Source organism: Artemia franciscana, chromosome 14 (genome assembly GCF_032884065.1).
Source record: "Artemia franciscana chromosome 14, ASM3288406v1, whole genome shotgun sequence".
Taxonomy (NCBI): domain Eukaryota; kingdom Metazoa; phylum Arthropoda; class Branchiopoda; order Anostraca; family Artemiidae; genus Artemia; species Artemia franciscana.
Window position 1 is genome coordinate 38,763,884 of NC_088876.1, and position 21,388 is coordinate 38,785,271.

General features: G+C 35.4%; 1 protein-coding gene across 2 annotated transcripts in view; it reads right to left on the reverse strand.

Moving 5' to 3' along the window:
* Nucleotides 1–21,388, reverse strand: part of LOC136035687 (integrator complex subunit 5-like) — a 55,461-nt gene that overhangs the window by 23,197 nt on the left and 10,876 nt on the right. Inside the window, exons 1-2 of one of the 2 annotated variants that reach the window (XM_065717618.1) lie at nt 7,092–7,241; nt 1,167–3,548 (exon numbers count right to left, since the gene is read on the reverse strand). In XM_065717618.1, coding sequence (XP_065573690.1) covers nt 1,167–3,548; nt 7,092–7,232 — 2,523 coding nt within the window. In that variant the 5' untranslated portion in view covers nt 7,233–7,241. Of the gene's footprint in view, nt 1–1,166; nt 3,549–7,091; nt 7,242–21,388 lie in introns of those variants that run through there. The other variant, XM_065717619.1, reaches the window with a different exon arrangement.

Below are 21,388 nucleotides of genomic sequence, written 5' to 3' on the forward strand. Positions count from 1 at the left end.
GAAATTATGGATGAACCTGTTTCAGTATCGAAATGTTAAAAATAGGGGATGGAAAACTGCCAAATTATTAAATACAAAGTTTTAAACAAAAAAACTCCCTTTCTGTTCTACCATCAATCAAAGCAACAGAATCGAGTTATCCATCCATCTGAACATGTCCGTGGTTTTGTCCGCGGAATTGCTTCTTTGGCAGCATGTCTTCGAATATTGCATTAGTACTTATTTTTTTCTCACTCAAAGCAAATGCTAATTAACAAATTCTGAGTAAAATAGGGGTAGAAAGTGCCGTTAAAAAGGGGAAATTCTTACAATAATACTAAAATGAAAAATAATGTCTGCGCTTTTTTCATGACTTGGCTATAAAATAAAAGATCTAAGGTCGAACTGGCCAGCCATAACAAAGAACAAAGAAATGATATAAAGACGACAAAACGGGTCTATGGTCAGTAAATGAAAACAAAGAGAAAAAAAATCCAACGAATTTTATGTTAGTCTATTTTAGTTCTATACATATTTTTTAGTTTTAGTTTCTAGTTTTAGTTTCTAGTTTTTTTTTCTGTTCTGAAGACAGTTGAATATTAGTTGATTTTTTTTTCTCTTCGTTTTTATTAACTAGCCATAGAGCCGTTTTGTTGTCTTTATATTCATTTCTTTGTGTTTTGATTATAAAACGAAATTTAAAACTAGGGTATGCATACTTAAAACCGTAATTAGTGTCATGGACATTTTGACAATCTGATATATAAAAAATTTCAATGTTTGATTATGATGTTTTAGCTATGAATTATTGCACAGTCCATCTATATTATCCACAGGGATCTAAGACTTGACAATCTGATATATAAAAAATTTCAATGTTTGATTATGATGTTTTAGCTATGAATTATTGCACAATCCATCTATATTATCCACAGGGATCTAAGACTAAACCGATGGGAGGGTAAAGATTATCCCCTCTCTACCCTACTTACAAGGTATAGGTAATATGTCATACAAAAACATTGCCCTAAAATTTTTCACAAAAATTAAATGTCAAAACAATTAAACAGCTTACCATTATACCTGTCCCCTTAAAACATATGCATATCTATGATAGAGTAAGTGGTAGTGGTAGTGAGGGTAATTGGCTCCTAAAATAGTAAAAATATGAAGAGTAAATAACTTGCCTGCTCTGAAGACCATTGTGACATAAGAATTCCAAGGGGTGCACGAAGAATAACTGAACAGTAGCAGAGTGCCGGACGATTTACAGCGAGGACTCGAAGGATCTCCCACAGAACTGGCTGGGTTTCCAAGGTTTTCTTTATATACAAGTCCCTTTCAATTGTAACTTTTAAAAATTCCTCTTCTGGCCAGGGTAGGCCATTGTACATAACATCAGGGGAGAGGATTTCCAGCAGTATCATGGCAACTCTGGTAATACCATCTGTAGTTTCAGAATCACTGACACAACACTTGGTGAGCGTTTCAATGAAAATATCCAAATTTTGTGCAACATCTTCCCGTCGTATGTCTCCAAATCGTTTAACTGCCATTCGAGGTCCTTTACCAATTACGCCTGAATATAAGACAGCATTATATCTATGTGACTCACTGACAAGAGTACTATGCTTCTTGTTCTTCTCAAATAATGAGACATGGTTGTCTTGATGAAACACCGATTCGTCAGATCGTCCAAGTAGAGAACCGAACTTGTCATCAGTAGCTGTTTTTATGAGCATTCTGAGGATAAAGCTTTGAACTGATGACTGAGAAGAAATCTTTGTCAATATGGCTTGTATATTACTAACAGCTTCGTTCTTCTCAAGAGGATCACACAGATTCAGGGATATGAAAAATATTGGCAAAAGAGACTCAGCAATTTGCATGGCTACTGAATCAGAAATTAATTCAGACAAGCCTGCTTCAGCAATTATTGTAACAATTTGGATAGAAATATTTCTATCACTCAAAAGATTCAAAAACATTTCAATACTCATTTGAACAGCTTTACTGAATTTATTAATAGCTGATAATTTACCCCTTTCATTCCCATTTTCCCAACTTAAGAGCAGGGTCAAATTTTCAATCAGCTGTAGTCTCATATTACTATTCTCAGGGTTGATCAACGTCATTGTAAGGGCTGCTTTTAGCGATTGAGTTATCAACCCCCCATGTATAGGTTGTAACGAGTTAGTTAATCTATATACTAAACATAATTGCTCCTCCCCTTCAGAATGACAGAGAAGATAAGCTAAGGCTTGAACAGCCACTGAGCTTCCTCGATATGTTGAAAGAAGGACAAGGAAATTCACAGATGTATCCTTATACCACTTCCTCTTTGATAACAAATTTGGGATTATAAGATCCAAGCATGAGGGTTTCAATAAAGCACTTAATATAGGAAAATCTTCTGAAGGCCTGCTACCGTGCAGCTTCTTAAATGTTCTAGCTACAAAATCCGTCACAAATTCCTGTATATAGACAATGCAATTTGTATCTTCAGTAGAAAAAATAAAGTGCAACAGTCCTTTAACACTTTCATCAAGACGGAAAATCACGTTCGATAAATAATTTCTAAAGGCCTCAACTGATCCATAATATTCAATTATCCATGAATTATTAGTTATAACTATTTCTAAAACTTCAAAGGAAACTGCTGAAGTTAGTACTTTAACAATAATATCTGCCATAAACGAAGAAGCTGTACACATATGCAGAAGAAATGGAAGAACGCCTTTCTGAATTTCAGTCATATCACTGCTTCCCGAGGGTAGCAGTTTATATAACTCACTGATCCCATTCTCAACTTCTTTTAAATGAGATCTAGATAGGTGGCAGACTATACCAATCGCTGACTTTACTTTAGCTAATTTTCCAGGGTTGCCACTAGTTTCTTTACGATTGCTTACAGAGTCATACAGCCCAACAGACAGAATTCGACTTATAATCATTTCGGGAAATGAGTTCCCCATATAAGCTACTACCCAATCATAATGGGGATTGAATTCTATTAACATTTCAAGTAACGCGCTGATGCAAGAATCAGCCTCCTCTTGAGTTATATTTTTTAAACAATCACTCATCATTTCAATTAAATGTCTTGTCGGTGGACAGACCAACCAAAAGTTCATTATATCATCAAGATTGACGCTGTTGATGAAGGACGCATATTTTGACGAGAGCTGGCCAAGAACTTTTATACACCACGTCGATAATACAGAAGTCCAACCCCGGTTTGACAACAATGATTTTAGCATATCATTCACTTCATCAGAAATAGTATATTGAGTAGTTACATCAGATTTTTTTTCGGTATTAGTTACACATTGGTAAACAGAATGATCATAAGCTACCCCAAAACACTCAAGTACTGCGCTTTTACAAGCTGGTACTTTGAGCATAAGCTGAAATATATCATTAAGGGTCCGTACGTCTAACTTGAAACGTTCTTTTGGCAATGCTGTACTTCCGGTATAATGAACGTTAGCGCTTAAAGTGTTGATGAGACTTTGAAGGCCATCTAAAGCCATAGGTGAGCCATCCATACTCATAAAACTTTGTGAAATCTAGAACAGTAATAACTAATTTAGTTTGCAATGCTATAAGAAATAGTAGTTAAAATTGATATCTACGAGTAAAAAAATAAATAAAATGCTTTACTACAAAGAAAATATAGTAAACTGACAAAAATTATTTTGATATACCTAGAGCAGTTATTAGCAATTCTGTATCTTATGTCGCAAGGAAAACCACATACATATACAAGGAATGAATTGAATGTAATGCTTAACAGTTGAAATTTTTTTTCTTTTTTTTAATAATTCCTGAAACCATTCTTTATAGGGAGGAACTTTCCATAGAGGACTTTTCCGCGGGGAAGGAGATTTTCCATGGAGAAAGAGCTAGATTTTCCGGCATTATTTGATAAATGATCAGAAATCAAATATTACAAAAAAACAACCTTTTCCAACAGAGTGTAAGGATCACCAACTTAAAACGAACAGAAATCATTCTGTAAATTAAAGTCTTCGCCTCCTCCTCAATACCTTGGCCTTTACGTTAAAGCTTGACTGTTTTTCCAATTTCTTAAGAACGACTCCTGAAACACAAGGGTCGCTTAATTAGAAAAGGAATATTTTTAAAAATGTCAAAAACTTTAGCGTGAAGAGCAAGGTATTGAGTAGGGGGGGGGGGAGTAACCCCTTCATATGCAGAATAATTTGTGTTCGTTTTGAGTTTTATTGTTATTCCCTACTTTTAGTTGAAAAATTTTTATCTAATGTATGCAAGGAATGAATTAAAATGTAATGCTTAACAGATGAAAAAAATTTTTTCTTTTTTTTAATAATTACTGAGACCATACTACTTAAGAAAGTAAAAAAAAAAGACAACCTAGGGCAATGAAAGAACCAAGGTACCTCTCAGCCAGTTAAACAAGAAGAAAATGCAAAAATTTCGGCAACAAACACAAACCTTTTTTTTTATTTTCAAGGGGATTAGAATAAACAGAATTCAGTGGAGATTAGAGATTAAATTCTATTCATAATAGTTTGATTAAAATCAAGCCCTAAGATTGCATACATCCAATAATTAAAGAGATAAGGGTACACTGGCGAGTCAATCTAAAAAAAAGTTTGAACTTACTGAGTATAAGTCATAACGAAATTAACTCTAGGAATATAAATGCTACTTTGAGGAGTCAACGCACTTCCACTAAATTAGCAAATGAAAAAGATTAATTATTTTTTTTTTTTTAACATAATTTTATTGAAAGAACTTGTTGTTGACCAATGTTAAAATAAAGGTTTTTTAATAAGAAGATTGTTTCTTTTTCTGAAAACACATTAGAAGAGTCATTACAAAACTTCACAATATCATTTAACAGTTTTATATGGATCTTTTTAAATGTTTGTACCATCATATTGGACTTTCTTTTTTTTACTGAACAACGGCTTTAGTTTATCAGACGCGAATTTCTTTTGTTGTTCTTTTCCATTTTGCATACCGTTTTTTCCACTTTTTATATTATATTTCTAGTGTATGTATAATATTTATAATATATTTCTAATATCATAGTAGTATTTCTAGTACATGTTAGCCAACTGTTTTTATATAATTTTTCTTCATTGGAAAAATCTCCTCGATATGAAGTCACAAAATTCAGATTTTTTTAACATATATACATATATATTATTTTCCATATTTTGCAATCATAATTAAAAATTACCTTTTGTATTATATATTTCATTTTAATTATAAGCGCAATGTGGTAAAAAATAACAGCAATAACAGTAAAATATGTCAAGCTTTGCGGCACAATCAAACAGTTCGCGGTAACGAACTGTAAGTAAGGAGCAACGCGGCTCAATAGTAGCCAAAACTTGAAAAAACGGAATTTTGATATGAATAGATATATCAAAAGAGTCAGATTTTTATGCTGATTTTAAATATATAAATATTTCATCAAGTTTAGTCCTACTTATCAAAAGTTACGAGCATGAGAAAACTTGCCTTATTTTCGAAAAAAAGAGGAAAACACCCCTAAAAGTCATAGAATCTTAATGAAAATCAAATCATCATATTCAGCGTATCAGAGAACCCTACTGTAGAGGTTTCAAGCTCCTATCTGCAAAAATGAGGCATTGTGCAATTTTTGCCAGAAGAAAGATTACACATGCGTGTTTATTTGTTTTCTTCTTTTTTTCAACGTCGATCGTATCGACCCAGAGGTCCTAGAATTTTGCCAGAGGGCTCATTCGAACGGAAATTAAAAGTTCTAGTGCCGTTTTTCAGCAACCAAAAAAATTGGGAGGGCAACTAGGCCCCCTTCAGCGCTCATTTTTTCCCAAAGTTACCGGATACTAGGGGAAGGGCTGCAAGTTTTGAACTTTGCCCATTTGTTTACATACAATATTGGTTATTGGAAAGTATACAGACGTTTTCAGGGGGGATTTTTTCTGGTGGGTGGGGTCAAGGGAAGAGGGTTACGTGGAAGGATCTTTCCATGCAGGAATTTTTCATGGGGGAAGAGAACTTTCCATGAAGGGGTTGCCAGATTTCCCAGCATTATTTAAAAAGATAATTTCCATGAAGGGGGCGCTGGATTATCCAGCATTATTTGAAACAACAATGGGAAATTAAATTTAAAAAAACGAGTTTTTTCAACTTAAAATAAGGCACAACATTAAAATTTAAAACGAACAAAATTATTACGCATATCAGGGGGTTCGCTCCCTCGTCAATACCTCGCTCTTTACGCTGAAGCTTTTGTTAGTACTTTCAAAAGAGCTACTTATTCTAATTAAACAGCCTTAGTGATTCTGGGATCATTCATAAACAATTGGAACATAATTCAAACTTTGGTATAAAGAGTGAGGTATTGACGAGGGGGAGAACCCCTTCATATACGTAATAATTTCTGTTCGTTTTAAATTTTAGTATTGCTCCTTACTCTCAGCTGAAAAAAACTTGTTTTCTTTTATTTAATATTATACAAAAGTCCAGGCCTCTGGCATCAATCACCCAGTAGGCCTATTTAATCAAACTTTTACTCAACAGGACAGCTTCATCCAGCCATGTATGCAATCCTATAGCACTGCCAAGTGCCAATAGTCTGTAGAGCTGACCCCATATCCTTCAGCGAAAATCCTGATACACACCAATGGGAAATAATCCCAGCAATAAATAAACCCAAGAAGTGAAATTAGATTAAGTCTAATTAAATACACCAAATATGATGAAAATATAATATTTTAGTAACGAAATTATGGAAACTACAACAGAGAATTATGGAAAGCAGGCTGCCGAGTATGCATTATATTAAATACCTAACCAACTTTATATATTGAATATTTAAGTAAAATATACCTGCATAGTCGATTATCTCACTGAGAAAAAGCTAATTATCTACGAATACAAACAGAGAAATCGGTTTTACTCAGACCAAGAACAACAGTATGGTCGCTATAACCAGCGGTTACTTCACAGAGCGAATCTTGGTGCATGATTATATAGGCATCGACCCCCCCCCACCATCATGTCTTATTCGCAATAAATGACGCATTTTAAAACATTAATCGTCACTAGCTCAACGAGAGTAAACAGCTTACTTCTGTCCATTCTTTGTTATCCATAATCTGTTTCTTTAATAGAATATATTTTTTCATGCTTACTATGCAAAGGCAGAAATTAAATCCTTCTAAAATGATATAAAAGGAGCTACTGATATATGAACCAAAACAATTGAACATGATACCACAATTCCTGTTTTCCACTGGGATCGCCTTATAATCATCTTGGATGGATTATGTTGAAATAGACAATTCTCAGGTCAAAAACCATTTAAATAGATGGGATAAAAAAAACTTATGATAGTAGTAGGCCCATGACAGTAGCAGAAGTATGACACTAGTAGGTCCATTATGACAGTAGTTAGTTCAGTAGGTCCACAAAATGTATTAATATAGCAACACATCTAGCAAAAAACACCATAGACAAGAAGAAAAATAGGGAATTTCTTAAGACAGCGGGAAACAAATTAGAATGAATATTTCGGCCCTATGTCCAAGGGCCGTCCTCAGCAATACAAAACTATATAAGATGAAAAAAATTACAACAGGATAAAATCAATAAAACTAAAATGAATTTTTTTTTTCAAAAACAGGCCCAGCATCCTTACCTCAGCGAATTTCAACCAGGACTCTTTTATAAGAAAAACAATAGGGACTTTCTCACTATTTATAGTTTTATTGATTTTATCTTAATGTAAGTTTTTTCTTCTTACATATTTTGTATTGCTAAGGCTTACATATTTTGTATTGCTAATTGCTATTTTGTAATTGCTCTTGAGCAATTCCCCATTGTTCTTCTTGCTTTTGGTGTTTGCGATGGCGAGGTAGCGTGGTCTTCTTCCCTATTTACATCTAGCAACAACTGCTTCGAAAAACAAGAGCTAAAAGCTCATTTGGCACTTGTGACGAGGCCAGAAGAGCCAAGAGCTCATATGGCATGAGCTCTAGCAAAATTACAAGAATCAATAGATTGATTTAAAAGGAAAATCGGAGGCTTAATGCCGGTCAGGATTTAAAATAAGAGCTCCGAGTCACGAGGTCCCTCTAAATATCAAAATTCATTAAGATCCGATTACCCGCTCGTAAGTTAAGAATACCTCATTTTTTCTAATTTTTCCTCTCCCTTCAGCCCCCCCAGATGGTCAAATCGGGGAAAACGACTTTATCAAGTCAATTTGTGCAGCTCTTTATTTTTATGGTTTTATGACTCTGGAATGCGAATTCCGGAATGCGCCCCTCGGGGCTTGTGATAGTTATTTTTTGAAATTAAATATCTTATCTTATCTAAGAACATTAATCCCTCACATAGTTGAAATTTTAAATTAATACCCCACCCCCTTTTTTTTCTCACTCCACTCTTATCTTATAGAGTGTTTATTTTGCAATTGCATACTTTGTAATTCTTGCTAGCTACATTTTTGTTTAAATTTGTTTTCCCTGTTTTAACTTTACGAGTTTTTATCGTTTGACTTTTTATTGATTGCAATTTATGATGTTGTACTGACGCTGAAGTGCGAATTCGGCCCTTTTGGGCTTGTGATAGTCGCTTTGTTGAAATAAATATTATCTTATCTTATCTTACGCCTACCAATTTTCATTGTCTTAGCACGTCCAGAAGCGGCAAACTCGCCAAAGCCCTGAACCCCACTCCCTAACTCCCCCAAAGAGAGCGGATCCATTCTGGTTACGTCAATCACGTATCTACGACATTTGTTTATACTACCCACTAAGTTTCATCCCGATCTCTCCACTCCAAGCGTTTTCTAAGATTTCCGGTTTCCCCCTCCAACTTCCCCCAATGTCAACAGATCTGGTCAGGATTTGAACCAAGAGTTCTGAGACATAAGTTCTCTCTAAATATCAAATTTCATTAAGATCCGGTCACCCGTTCATAAGTTAAAACACCTCAATTTTTCTAATTTTTCCAAATCAACACCCCCCCCCAGCTCCCCCAAAGAGAACGGATCCGTTCCAATTATGTCAATCACGTATCTATAACTTGTGCTTATTCTTCCCATCAAATTTCAGCCCGATCTCTCCACTTTAAGCGTTTTCCAAGATTTCTGGTTACCAAGAATTATGTTTCCCCCTCCAACTCCCCATGTCCCCGGATCCGATTTTAATTGAAAATAAAGCATCTTTATTAAGATAAAGATACCTCAATTATCACGTTTGCCAAGATTTCCGGTTTCCCCCTCCAACTCCCCCAATGTCACCGGATCTGGCATGGATTTTAAATAAGAGCTGTGAAGCACAAGGTCCTTCTAAATATCAAATTTCATTAAGATCTGATCGCCCGTTCATAAGTTACAATTACCTGATTTTTACTAATTTTTCCGAATTACCCCCTCCCCCTCAACTCCCCCAAAGATGGCGATTCTGATCCAGTTATGTCAGTCACGTATCTTAGACTTGTGCTGATTCTTCCCACCAAGTTCCATCCTGATCTCTCCACTCTAAGCCATTTCCAAGATTTCCAGACCCCCCCCCCCAACGGCACTGGATCGAGTCGGTATTTAAAAACAGAGATCCAAGTTACAAGGTCCTTCTAAATATGAAATTTCGTTAAGATCCGATCACTGCTTCGTACCATAAAAATACCTCATTTTTTTCCAATTTTTCAGAATAAGCCCTCCCCGAAGTCCTCCAAAGAGAGCGGATCCGTTCCGGTTATGTCAATCACGTATCCAGGACTTGTACTTATTTTTTCCACCAAGTTTCATCCCGATCCCTCCACTCTAAGCGTTTTCCAAGATTTTATGTTTTCCCCTCCAACTCCCTCCAATGTCACTGGATACGGTCGGGATTTCAAATAAGAGTTCTGAGACACGATATACTTCCAAACATCGTATTTATTTAAGATCCGATCACCTGTTCGTAAGTGAAAATTACCATATTTTTTCTAATTTTTACAAATTAACTGTCCCTCCACTCCCCCCCATGGTCGAATCGGGGATACGACAATTTATAATTTCATCTGGTCTGGTCCCTGATACGCGTGCCAAATTTCACCGTCCTTGCTTATCTGGAAGTGCCTAAACTAGCAACCGGGACCGACAGACAGACAGACCGACAGAATTTGCGACCGCTATATTCACTTGGTAGATACCAAGTGCCATTAAAACAAAAAGGTGAATCCAAGGAGGCGCACACTTTCAGAAATCGTGTAAGCCACGGTGACACATGTCAAGCGTGGTGGAAACTATTTTAAGCTTAGTAGAACTGTACGGCACACATGGCGTTACGAGATATACACCAGGTGATGGAGTTGACGCCCCTATGGATGAATGATGGTGGTGAAAAGCAATACAGCAAAGGATAAAAATAAAGTAAGTTTTGAACAAGGCTTAGCGATATTCATAAATGGGATCCTAATAGCTGAAGCAAGGAATTGTAACATATATTGAGCCAAAAGGCTTTGAGGAATGGAGTAGGTCGGACTCCCCCCTCACTCGAACATTGCTGAAAGGAAATTTTCATTCTAATCGTAGCATCATATGGCTAATACTCTGACTGCAAACCAACGTACAGTAGGTGGGAGGGGATGGGCCGTTTTAGTGTCATTTTTGCATTCAGCAAGTTGCTGAATCTTAATCAAATATCATGGGAGAGAAGAGCTACTATAACCTTACCTAACCTAACCTTAACTTTAAGGTTAGAGTTACCTTTAAGGTAAGGTTAGGTTAGAGTTTAAAGTTAACTTTTATAGCTACTTAACCTTAACTTTAAAGTTGATCCTTAACTTCTTCCCAAGATTTGCTTTCCAAATATAGCTAATTCGTGAAGTCTCGCAAAAATTGGTCTTGCATTGTCATGAGTCTCCACTAGTCACGGGTATCAGATAAAAGGCTAAGCCGGTTTCCAGAAAAGACCCAAGAAGTGAATCTTTTCTTCCGTCCTTGTACTTTTTTTCCTGCCTGAACAAGTTCCCCCCTGTGGCCTTAGAACACAAGTCCACTACAGTCCCATGCTCTCTGAACTTCGTAACCCAACTGACAGTTGTTGATTTTGGTCCAAAGTTGCGACAGCGGAAACATTTTACTGAAAACATTTTACTGAAAACAAACACATTTAGAAAGATATCCATTTTTCAATTTGATAAACAAAATTTTGTTCAGACTTTTAAGAATAAATGTTAATACACTAAATACAGCTAATCTGTATTTCATTACGCCTTTCTACATTCATCGTTCATATTATGATTTTCTTTATATTTGTGTTGAGCTTATACGACTCAGTACTTGAATTAATTATTGAAAATAGTTTAATTTAAAATAGATTAATAACATTCATTAATAACATCCTTGCTAAACTTAATTAAACATTGCTTCAGTAATTTCTTTTGCTTTGTTTTTATCAGTAGATAAGTCAAATGGTTTCTTATAATGATGGTTAGCAGTTTCGATAAGTTGCTCAAGTGTTGTACCATTATCGTTTATGTTTTTTATCATAAGTTAGTAATATATTAGCAACTTCATAATGTCCATGCTCCAGGGCTAAATGCAAACCAGAATTTCCATCTCCATCTATAAACTTTAGAATATATTCTAGCTCTAAATTAACTTTGAAACTTTTTAACAAACTCTTAACAATCTCACAGTAGCCATGCTTAGCCGTTAGAAGTAAAGCCGAAGCGCTAACCTCAGCTTCTTTTGCAATAAGTTTTTCCGCGTTATTTATATTATTACTCAGCACTTCTCGCAACAGGTCTCCATTATCTTCAAATTTCTTCAATTTGTTCTTTCATAGAAAGAATTCTTATTTCTACTATTTGATCTAGTTCTAATTCAATAGAACCAAGAAAGCGCCCTAAGCTAGCACCATGCTCTAGCAAAAGTAACGATATCCTTGTAACCATAATCCCTTGCATAATGCAGAAGCGTGTTTCCAAGATTATCCCGTACATTAGTAATAATTTCGATGTCGATACTAAGTAAAGTAAGTAAGTAAGACGGCACTAGACCCTTAAGGTCCAAACCGGCGGTGCTGATTTCCGTTTCATGGCCCTTCAGCCAGGAAGTGCAATGGGGGGTTGGGGGCCAACCATCCTGTGCTTTTGCACACCCTTCCTGAATACCTTGCCCAGATTTCTCCAGGTACCTATTTAGAGCTGGGTCGACTCTGGCTGAGCTCACAGAGTCACGTTGAGCTGTCACACTTACAAGAATTCTTATTTCTACTATTTGATCTAGTTCTAATTCAATAGAACCAAGAAAGCGCCCTAAGCTAGTACCATGCTCTAACAAAAGTAACGATCCCTTGCATAATGCAGAAGTGTGTTTCCAAGATTATCCCGTACATTAGTAATAATTTCGATGCCGATACTATAAGTTTGTTGTAGACTTCTGATCTTGAAATGATTAATTGTACTTTCAGGATCGTCACTCTCTATACCAATCAATAATCCGTTGATTGAGCCTAGTAAATCAAACAGTTCGTGGTAACGAACTGTAGTAAGGAGCGACATTAAAAACGAAACGAAAGTAAGGAGCAACATTAAAACTTAAAACGAACAAAAATTACTCCGTATATGAAAGGGGCTTTTCCTTCTCAACGTCCCACTCTTTCCGCTAAAGTTTTTTACTGTTTTACTGTTTGATAGTAACCGAAACTCTAAAAAACGGAATTTTCATACCAATAGTTACGTCAAAAGAATCGCATTTTAATGCTGATTTTAAATATATAAGTTTCATCAAGATTAGTCTTAACCATCAAAAGTTACGAGCCTGAGAAAATTTGCCTCATTTTTGAAAATTCCTAGAAAATTTCGATGAAGCAAGATTTTCTAGCATTATTTGAAAAAACGATGAAAAAATAAACATGAAAAGTTTTTTCTACTGAAAGTAAGGAGCAGCATTAAGACTTGAAACGAACAAAAATTATTACGCATATGAGGGATTTACCTCCTCGTATTAGGAGGCTCTTTACGCTAAAGTATTTTTAGTAATTTCAACTATTTATTCTACGGCCTTTGTGATTCAGCGGTCATTCTTAAGGAATTGGGATGAAATTTAGGCTTTAGTTTAAAGAGCGAGGCATCAACGAGGGGTGAACCCCCTCATATACGCAATAAAAACATACGAATATAGAAGTCCGTTACGTAAGTTAATTCGTAAGTTACGTACATTTTTTACGAATGAAAACGTTCGTAAAAAATTGAAAGTTCTAGTTGCCTTTTTAAGTAATCGAAAAATTAGAGGGCAACTAGGCCTCCTCCGTCGCTCCTTTTTTCTGAAAATCTTCCGATTAAAACTATGAGAAAGTCATTTAGCCAAAAACAAACTAATATGCAAATTTTGTTTTAATCATTTATGCGCGGAGAGCCAAGATCAAAACATGTATTAATTCAAAAACATCCAGAAATTAAATAAAACAAGTTTTTTAAATGAAAGTAAGGAGCAACATTAAAACTTAAAACGAACAAAAATTACTCCTATATGAAAGGGGCTTTTCCTCCTCAACGCCCCACTCTTTACGCTAAAGTTTTTTACTGCTTTAAAAAGTAGAGTTAAGAGAAAGAGTCAAACTTTAGCGTAAAGAGCGGGGTGTTGATGAGGAAGCATCTCCTTTCATATACGAAGTAATTTCTGTTCGTTTTAAGTTTTAATGTTGCTCCTTACTTTCACTTAAAAAAAACTCGCTTTTTTATTTAATTTGAATATGAATTGATAACAGAATCATACGTTTTGTTCTCAATATGTTCAGATGGCGATTTTCCTTGTTTGTTTTTAATATTGAAATATGCACCGCGTTTCAATAAAAGCTTAACCGCCTCCATACTGTTGTTTCCAACAGCAAAGTGGAGTGGCGTAAGGACTTCTGATCTTCAAATAGGCACTTCGGAAAAGACAAAGAAAGTATAAAAAAGTTAAACCATGAAAACAGCAAAAACTAAACATATCAGACCATAGCACAACACAGGAAAACTTAATAACATTCTCAATTAACATTCTTAATTAATTCTTAATTAATCTTAATTAACAGCCAAACCATAACATTCAAACAGATAGGTCACTACTGACTAATTTTGGCCGCTAATTTCTTAAATATTAACCAAGTATGAGCTTGTTCGTCAGTGAAAATTACCTCATTTTTTCTAATTTATTCGAATTAACCATCCCCCCCACTCCCTCCCACATGGTCGAATCGGGGAAACGACAATTTCTAATTTCATCGTCCTTGCTTATCTGGAAGTGCCTAAACTAGCAAAACCGGACCGACAGACAGACAGACAGATCAACAGAATTTGCGATCGCTAAATGTCACTTGGTAGATACCAAGTGCCATAAAAACAAAAAGGTGAATCCAAGGAGGCGCACACTTTCAGAAATCGTGTAAGCCACGTGACACATGCCAAGCGTGGTGGAAACTAGTTATAAGCAATATGGTATTTATGGTGTTAAATGTTCTCAAACTTCTGACCTATATAGATCGTTTTTTTAAGGTCACAATATCCCAGGATGTTCTTGAACTGTAAGATTTTTATATTAAGATATTTCAACCTCAACTCCAGAGAAGTTTTTTAGGCCAGAAGGGCAGTAAGCATTCTAGAAACGCGAGCTTACAGGTCAGCTTGACATACATATCTCATTAAGTTCAAGCCTTAATTCCAGAATTTTATATTTCTAACTTTTAAGTTTTTTACAATTTGGAAGGTTTATCTCTTTAAGATTTACTTTTATCAAGTAAATCCTTTTTTACCAATTTTCTAAGAGACTAACTGCTTTTTCATTGCTTACTTTTAACTCGTAATTCTGGAATGCGGCAATTTTACCCAGGACTAGATGCAAACCAGGTTTTCCATCTCTATCCATAGTCTTTGGAATATATTCTAGCTTTTTTTTATCCTGATACAGACAGTATTTCTGAAAATGACATGAAAAGTAAACTTAATATCTTTCCCAAAAGACTCTATCGATTCTCTTTGACAACCTTACACTTTCACTCTTTTTATTTATCAAACAGTTCGTGGTAACGAACTGTAGTAAGGAGCGACCTGGCTCAATAGTAACCGAAACTCTAAATATGGAATATTGATACCAAAAGTTTCATCAAATGAATCGCATTTTAATGTTGATTTTAAATATATAAGTTTCATCAAGATCAGTTATACCCGTCAAACGTTACGAGCCTGAGAAAATTTGCCTCATTTTAGAAAATAGGGGGAAACACCCCCTAAAAGTCATACAATGTTAACGAAAATCACGCCATCAGATTCAGCGTATCAGAGAACCTTATTGTAGAAGTTTCAAGCTCATATCTACAAAAATGTGGAATTTCGCATTTTTTGCCAGAAAACAGATCACGGATCCGTGTTTTTTTGTTTTTTTGTCTGTTTTTTTGTTGTTTTTTTCCAGGGGTGATCGTATCAACTGAGTAGTCCTAGAATGTCACGAGAGGGCTCATTCTAAAGGAAATTAAAAGTTCTAGTGCCCTTTTTAAGTGACCAAAAAAAAATGGAGGGCACCTAGGCCCCCTCCCACACTCATTTTTTCCAAAGGTCAGCGGATCAAAATTCTGAGATAGCCATTTATTCACCATAGTCGAAAAACCTAATAACTATGTCTTTGGGGACGACTTACTCCCCCACAGTCCCCGTGGGAGGAGCTGCAAGTTGCAAATTTTGACCTGTGTTTACATATAGTAATAGTTACTAGGAAGTGTACAGACGTTTTCAGGGAGAGTTTTTGGTTAGGGGGGAGGGGAGTTGACGGGGGGGGGGGGGGGTTACGTGGGAGGATGTTTCCATGGAGAAACATCTCATGGGGGAAGAGAATTTCAATATATAGAAGTTCGTTACGTAAGTTAATTCGTAAGTTACGTATATTTTTTACCAATGAAAACGTTTGTAAAAAATTAAAAGTTCTAGTTGCTTTTTTAAGTAGTCAAAAACTTGGAGGGCAACTAGGCCTCATTCCTCGCTCCTTTTTTCTCAAAATCTTCCAATTAATTGCAATTAACTAATATGCAAATTTCGTTTTAATTATTTATGTGCGGAGAGCCAAGGTCAAAACATGCATTAATTAAAAACGTCCAGAAATTAAATAAAAAAACAAGCTTTTTTAAATGAAAGTAAGGAGCAACATTAAAACTTAAAACGCACAGAAATTACTCCGTATATGAAAGGGGCGTTTCCTCCTCAACGCCCCGCTCTTTACGCTAAACTTTCTTACTGTTTTAAAAATAGAGTTAAGAGGCAGAGTCAAACTTTAGCGTAAAGAGCGAGGCGTTGAGGAGGAAAAGCCCCTTTCATATACGGAGTAATTTCTGTTCGTTTTAAGTTTTAATGTTGCTCCTTACTTTCATTTAAAAAACTTGTTTTTTTTATGTAATTTAATTAGTAAGAGCAGAAGTCGTAATAGTAGTATCCCCAAAAGTTTCAACCTAATACCCACGGTCGTTATCAATATATTGCTAAGGTATCTTATTGGCGACCATAAACACAATGCCTTTTGATTTATCTTAAAGGAACATATAGTTGTAAAGCGTAATTGGCCAATTGCATAATTGTGGTGGGTTGAAATGCTAATATGAAAAAATAATGAAAAAAAGTGAATAATGAAAAAAGTGTAAAATGAAAATAATGATAATGAAAAAAGTGTAATAATGCAGACTGAAAATCCATTTGATCAACTAAGTGAGAATCCCAGATGCAAAACCAAAGTGTAGATTCTAGACGTAATGTCAAAAAACTTTCCGATGAAACCAAAGCGTTATTTGCTGCTTTATCACCTAAGATAGAAAAATCTGAAGAGGACGACTGAATGAAGTGAAAAACGTCACTAAGAAAGGGGCAGACGTCAATGCACAAAGTACAATTACTAGTGACAACAAAAACACTCCGTTACATATAGCTACTCTTAATGGCTATAAAAGTGTTGTCACATACCTTCTAGGTTATCCTAACATAAAAACTGACAAAGCTTTCACCGCATTGAATCTAATAGAAAAAAAAATAAAAAACAAAAAATTGAAAAACAGGTTTATTTATGAAGATATAAAAAAATAGAAGATTATTATGACTTTGTTGAAGAGCTTACGAACAAACATTCGTTGCCACATAATGGTTTGAACTCGAATCCTTGTTTTACAAAGGAGAGTATCCACCGTGTTGTCCACTGAACTGTGGCAACGTATAATTTTAAATGTAACATACAGTTTATGATGTGCAAGACATATTAACATGTGAAATTTTTATAGTTATAGTAAAGAACGTGATTCAGGAATAGTAAATATTTTTGCCGTTCACCTTAAAATTAAAAGTAAATAACCAAAAGAAAACTATGGTGATTTTGAAAAAAATATAATATCCCTTTAAATCAGAGTACCTTGGCTTGAACAGCAAGGAAAATCTGCTAGACTTTAAAAAGAAAGGAACTGGCACTGCAACCACGATATTTGCGTCGTCAGTATCCTTTCATTTTTTTTTTTTTTTTTTTTTTTTTTTTTTTTTTTTTTTTTTTTTTTTTTTTTTTTTATCAAGACGCAGTTTCTTAGTGTTTCGATTATAGTTGAGCCACATCCTTCCTCACTTATAGATCCTTAAAGAAATAAATGCACTTTAGTTGTGCCCCAGGCATTTGCCCCTTCCCCCTAAATTTTGAAGTCTTTTCAAAAGTTTTTCAGTATGACGTGATTTCTGCCAATGGAATTTTGTAGAGCAGTAATGGACAATGTGAATAATTTTGTCACAAAATATAAAGTTTGAACTTTGTAAAAATATCCAAGTAATAATTAAATCATTGTAAGTAAATCCCCCCAAAGAAGAGAATAGGGATGTTTCCCTTTAGATTCTAGTCAATATGACCATAAAACGGGAATATATGTAGGGCGAAAAAAAAAATCGCCCAAATAAACAATAAGAAAGAAGTGACGAGTCATAAGAAAATAGAAATGTAGAAAGTATTTGAGTTACTGATATAAGCACTGATTAATTGCATATAAATCATAACATGATACATTAATAAAGTGGCAGGAAGCGAAGCCATTACATGGGCGTCAGTGCTATATCATAGGCAGCGCAAGAAAAGAGGAATATGGCACAATGTATTATTTATTTATTATTATCATTATTCTCTGGTTTGTTTTAGACCAGGGCATCTCGGTAAGGAAGAAGTTGTCATAGAAACTTTAAAAATTGCTAATTCGATTGAAAATTGTGAGGGCTAGGTGCCTTTTTTAGTAGTAAAAAGTAAGGTTAAGGCAAATAGCCTCCAGCCTACGCCAATCATTTCCCGAAACACATCCAATCAGCATTTGAGATAACCATTTTGCTTAGTGATTTTGAAAGGTCCGAAATTATGTCTTTGAGGATGTTAACTGGATGATACCTGATTCTCTAAAAATCTTATCTACGAAAAAAAAAATTACAGATGTCTTTTTTGAAAGATAAAGTTAAAAAAAGGTAAGTTTCAGATGGTTTAAAATTAAAAATGTTAGAAAATGAAGAAAACCATACACCAGTAAACAGAAAATTGCTGAAATCCGCAAAATCTATGGCTAAAGGCATTAGTGTATTTAAGAAAAAAGAAGCCTATAAATCAAAGATGCAAACATCCAAAAATTTTGCATTGAGGAAAGCAAATTCGGCTACAATTTCTCTTCTTTTTTAAGAATTTCAGAAGGTGGCCTACCGACCAATATTAAGAAAGCCCACTTCCGTGTACCTAAACGATGAATGTACACAATTCATTAGTTTAAAGTCCTATTGATTTACCAACTGCCTCCATAATTGATTTTACATCCCCCCCCTCCCAGCCTCAATGATGTTTTTCCAGAAGTAATTTACATTACTTTTACAGATTTTTTCCAACCTAGTCTGATATGTTCATGAAACTCTAGCATTTACAGATCAAAAATTTAAAGCCGAACTTACTAACTGTAACAAAATTAAAAACTGAGAAACGGGACTCTGCTTGAGTCAATTTTAGAGAAGAAAAAAATATTCGTCATAAAAGTCGAACGTATAAGTCGTCATATGATATTCGTCATAAATATTTGTCATATAAACATAAGTCGAACGAAAAACGAAGAAAAACATTTATCGTCTCAAATTCATCAGCATAGCCAACAGGGCTGCCCACAAGTCAACTGAATATCAAACAACTCGTGGTAACGAACTGTAAGTAAGGAGCGGCACGGTTCAATAGTAAACAAAACTCTTAAGTCAAGGAATCTTATAGAAAATTGTAAAAACAGATCCAGCATATCAAAGAACCTCACTATAGAGAATTCAAGCTCTAATTGAAAAATCTGTTACTTTGAACTTTGCCACATGAAAGATCACGAATGCGTGTTGTTGTTTTTTTTTTCTGTTGTTTTTTCAGGGATGATCGTGTCAAAACAATCGTCCTAGAAGATCGGAAGGGGAATCATTTGAACAGATATTAAAAAACCCAGTGCCCTTTTTAAGTGAACAAAAAACTGGAGGCAAGGTAGCCCCTTCCCATTCCCCATTTTTCAAAAGTCGTCCAATCCAATTTAGAGACAGTAATTTTGCCAAAAATAGTTGAAAGGTCAAATAACTATGACTTTGGGAGCATGAAGACCCCCCCCCCAGAGCCCCTCGGAAAATCCTGTAAGCTATGAAATTCGCTCATCGCTTAAATTTAGTATTTTCTATTGGGAAGTATATAAAAAAATTTCGGGGAGGGTAATCAATTTTCTGCTGGGGGATTTTTCACGGGGAGAATTTTCCGTGGGGAGGTAAGTCTCCGGAGGTTGAACTTTCCGGCGGAAATTTACATTGGGGGAATTTTCCAGGATTCTTATCAGAATTTTCCGTGGGGGAAGGAAATTTTCCATGGAAAAAACGATCAGAAATCAAATTTTAAAGACAAGTTTTTTTTACATGAAAGTAAGGAGAAACATTAAAACATAATACGAATAGAAATTGTAATGTGCATAAGGGGAATTGCCCCCTCCTCAATACCTCGCTCTTTACGCTAAAGTTTGACTTCTTGTCCCAATTATTTAAGAGCGACTCCTGAAACGCAAGGGCTGTTTAATTAGAGTAAGAAGAAGTTATAATTTCTAATTAGAAATTAGAGTAAAAAGGGGGGTTGTCCCCTCCTCGATACTTCACTCTTCCCTTTCAGTTCGAAAAACTGTTGTTTTTTTATTTAATTTCTGATTGTTTTTCAAATAATAATCCTACGTGGTAATTTTCTCCCCCACAAAGTACCCCCCTGAAAATTCCCTTAGAACAATCCCATCCTCACTGATATTCCCTACGTAAAATTTCTTGCGGACAATTACCCCTGAAAAGTTTTCCTTAGCCCATTTTCATTTGAAAAACTTTAATCTCTAATCATTTTTCAAATCATGCCAGAAATCCCCCTTCCATGGAAAATTTTCCCAAAGATCCCCCTCCACCCGGCGGGAAGTTGCTCCCATGAAAAATTCAACCATGGCAAATTTCTCCCCAAGAAAATTCCGCCATGGGGAATTTGTTCCGCGGAAAATTCCAACGCCAGGGAAAAATCCTCCGGACGGTTCCAATCCCGCTGAAAATCTCCCCTGGACAATCCCCACAAAACAGAACAACCTGCAAAACTTGAGTCGACAAAGACAAACAAATAGAACTTTGTATAGGAATTCTGTTAAATTTCCACGGTGAAAAATTTCCCCTTGAAAGTTCACCCCCGAAAACTTCCCTCCCCATGGAAAATTCTCCCCTTGGAAACCTTTCACAGCAGTGAATTACCTCCCTCCCCCGAAAAATGTCCGCAAGCTTCGCAATAACCAATACTAGACATAAACAATGGACAAATTTCATAACTTACAGTCTTTTTCCCAGGGGATGAGGGGAGTCATGTTATCCCAAAACGCACAGTTATTGGACTTTCAATTATGCTGAACAAAATGACAATCTAAAAATTTTTATGAGACGACTTTTGGGAAAAATGCGGTAGGAGGGGGGATAGTTGTCCACCAATCTTTAAGGTCAATTATAAACGGCACTGGAACTTTTAATTTCTGTTCGAATAAGGTCTATAATATACAAAAAAAAATTGAAAAACGCATCAAATTTTTTTGGATTCATTTTTGTTACGTTTTTAGGAGTCAGACAAACATTTCGGGGGCGAGGGGTTAAAACCCCAAACCCCCACCCTCCCCGCGGATGCTGCCTGGAGTTGCCGCCTTTTTTCGAAAATCAGGCAATATTTTCTCACCTTGTAACTTTAGATGGGTAGCACTAACTTAATGAATCTTACATATTTGGAATCAGCATAATAAGCAGATTCTTTTCATGTATCTATTGATATCAAGATTCTGGTTTTTAGAGTTTCAGTTACTATTGAGCCGAGTTGCTCCTTACTTACAGTTCGTCACCT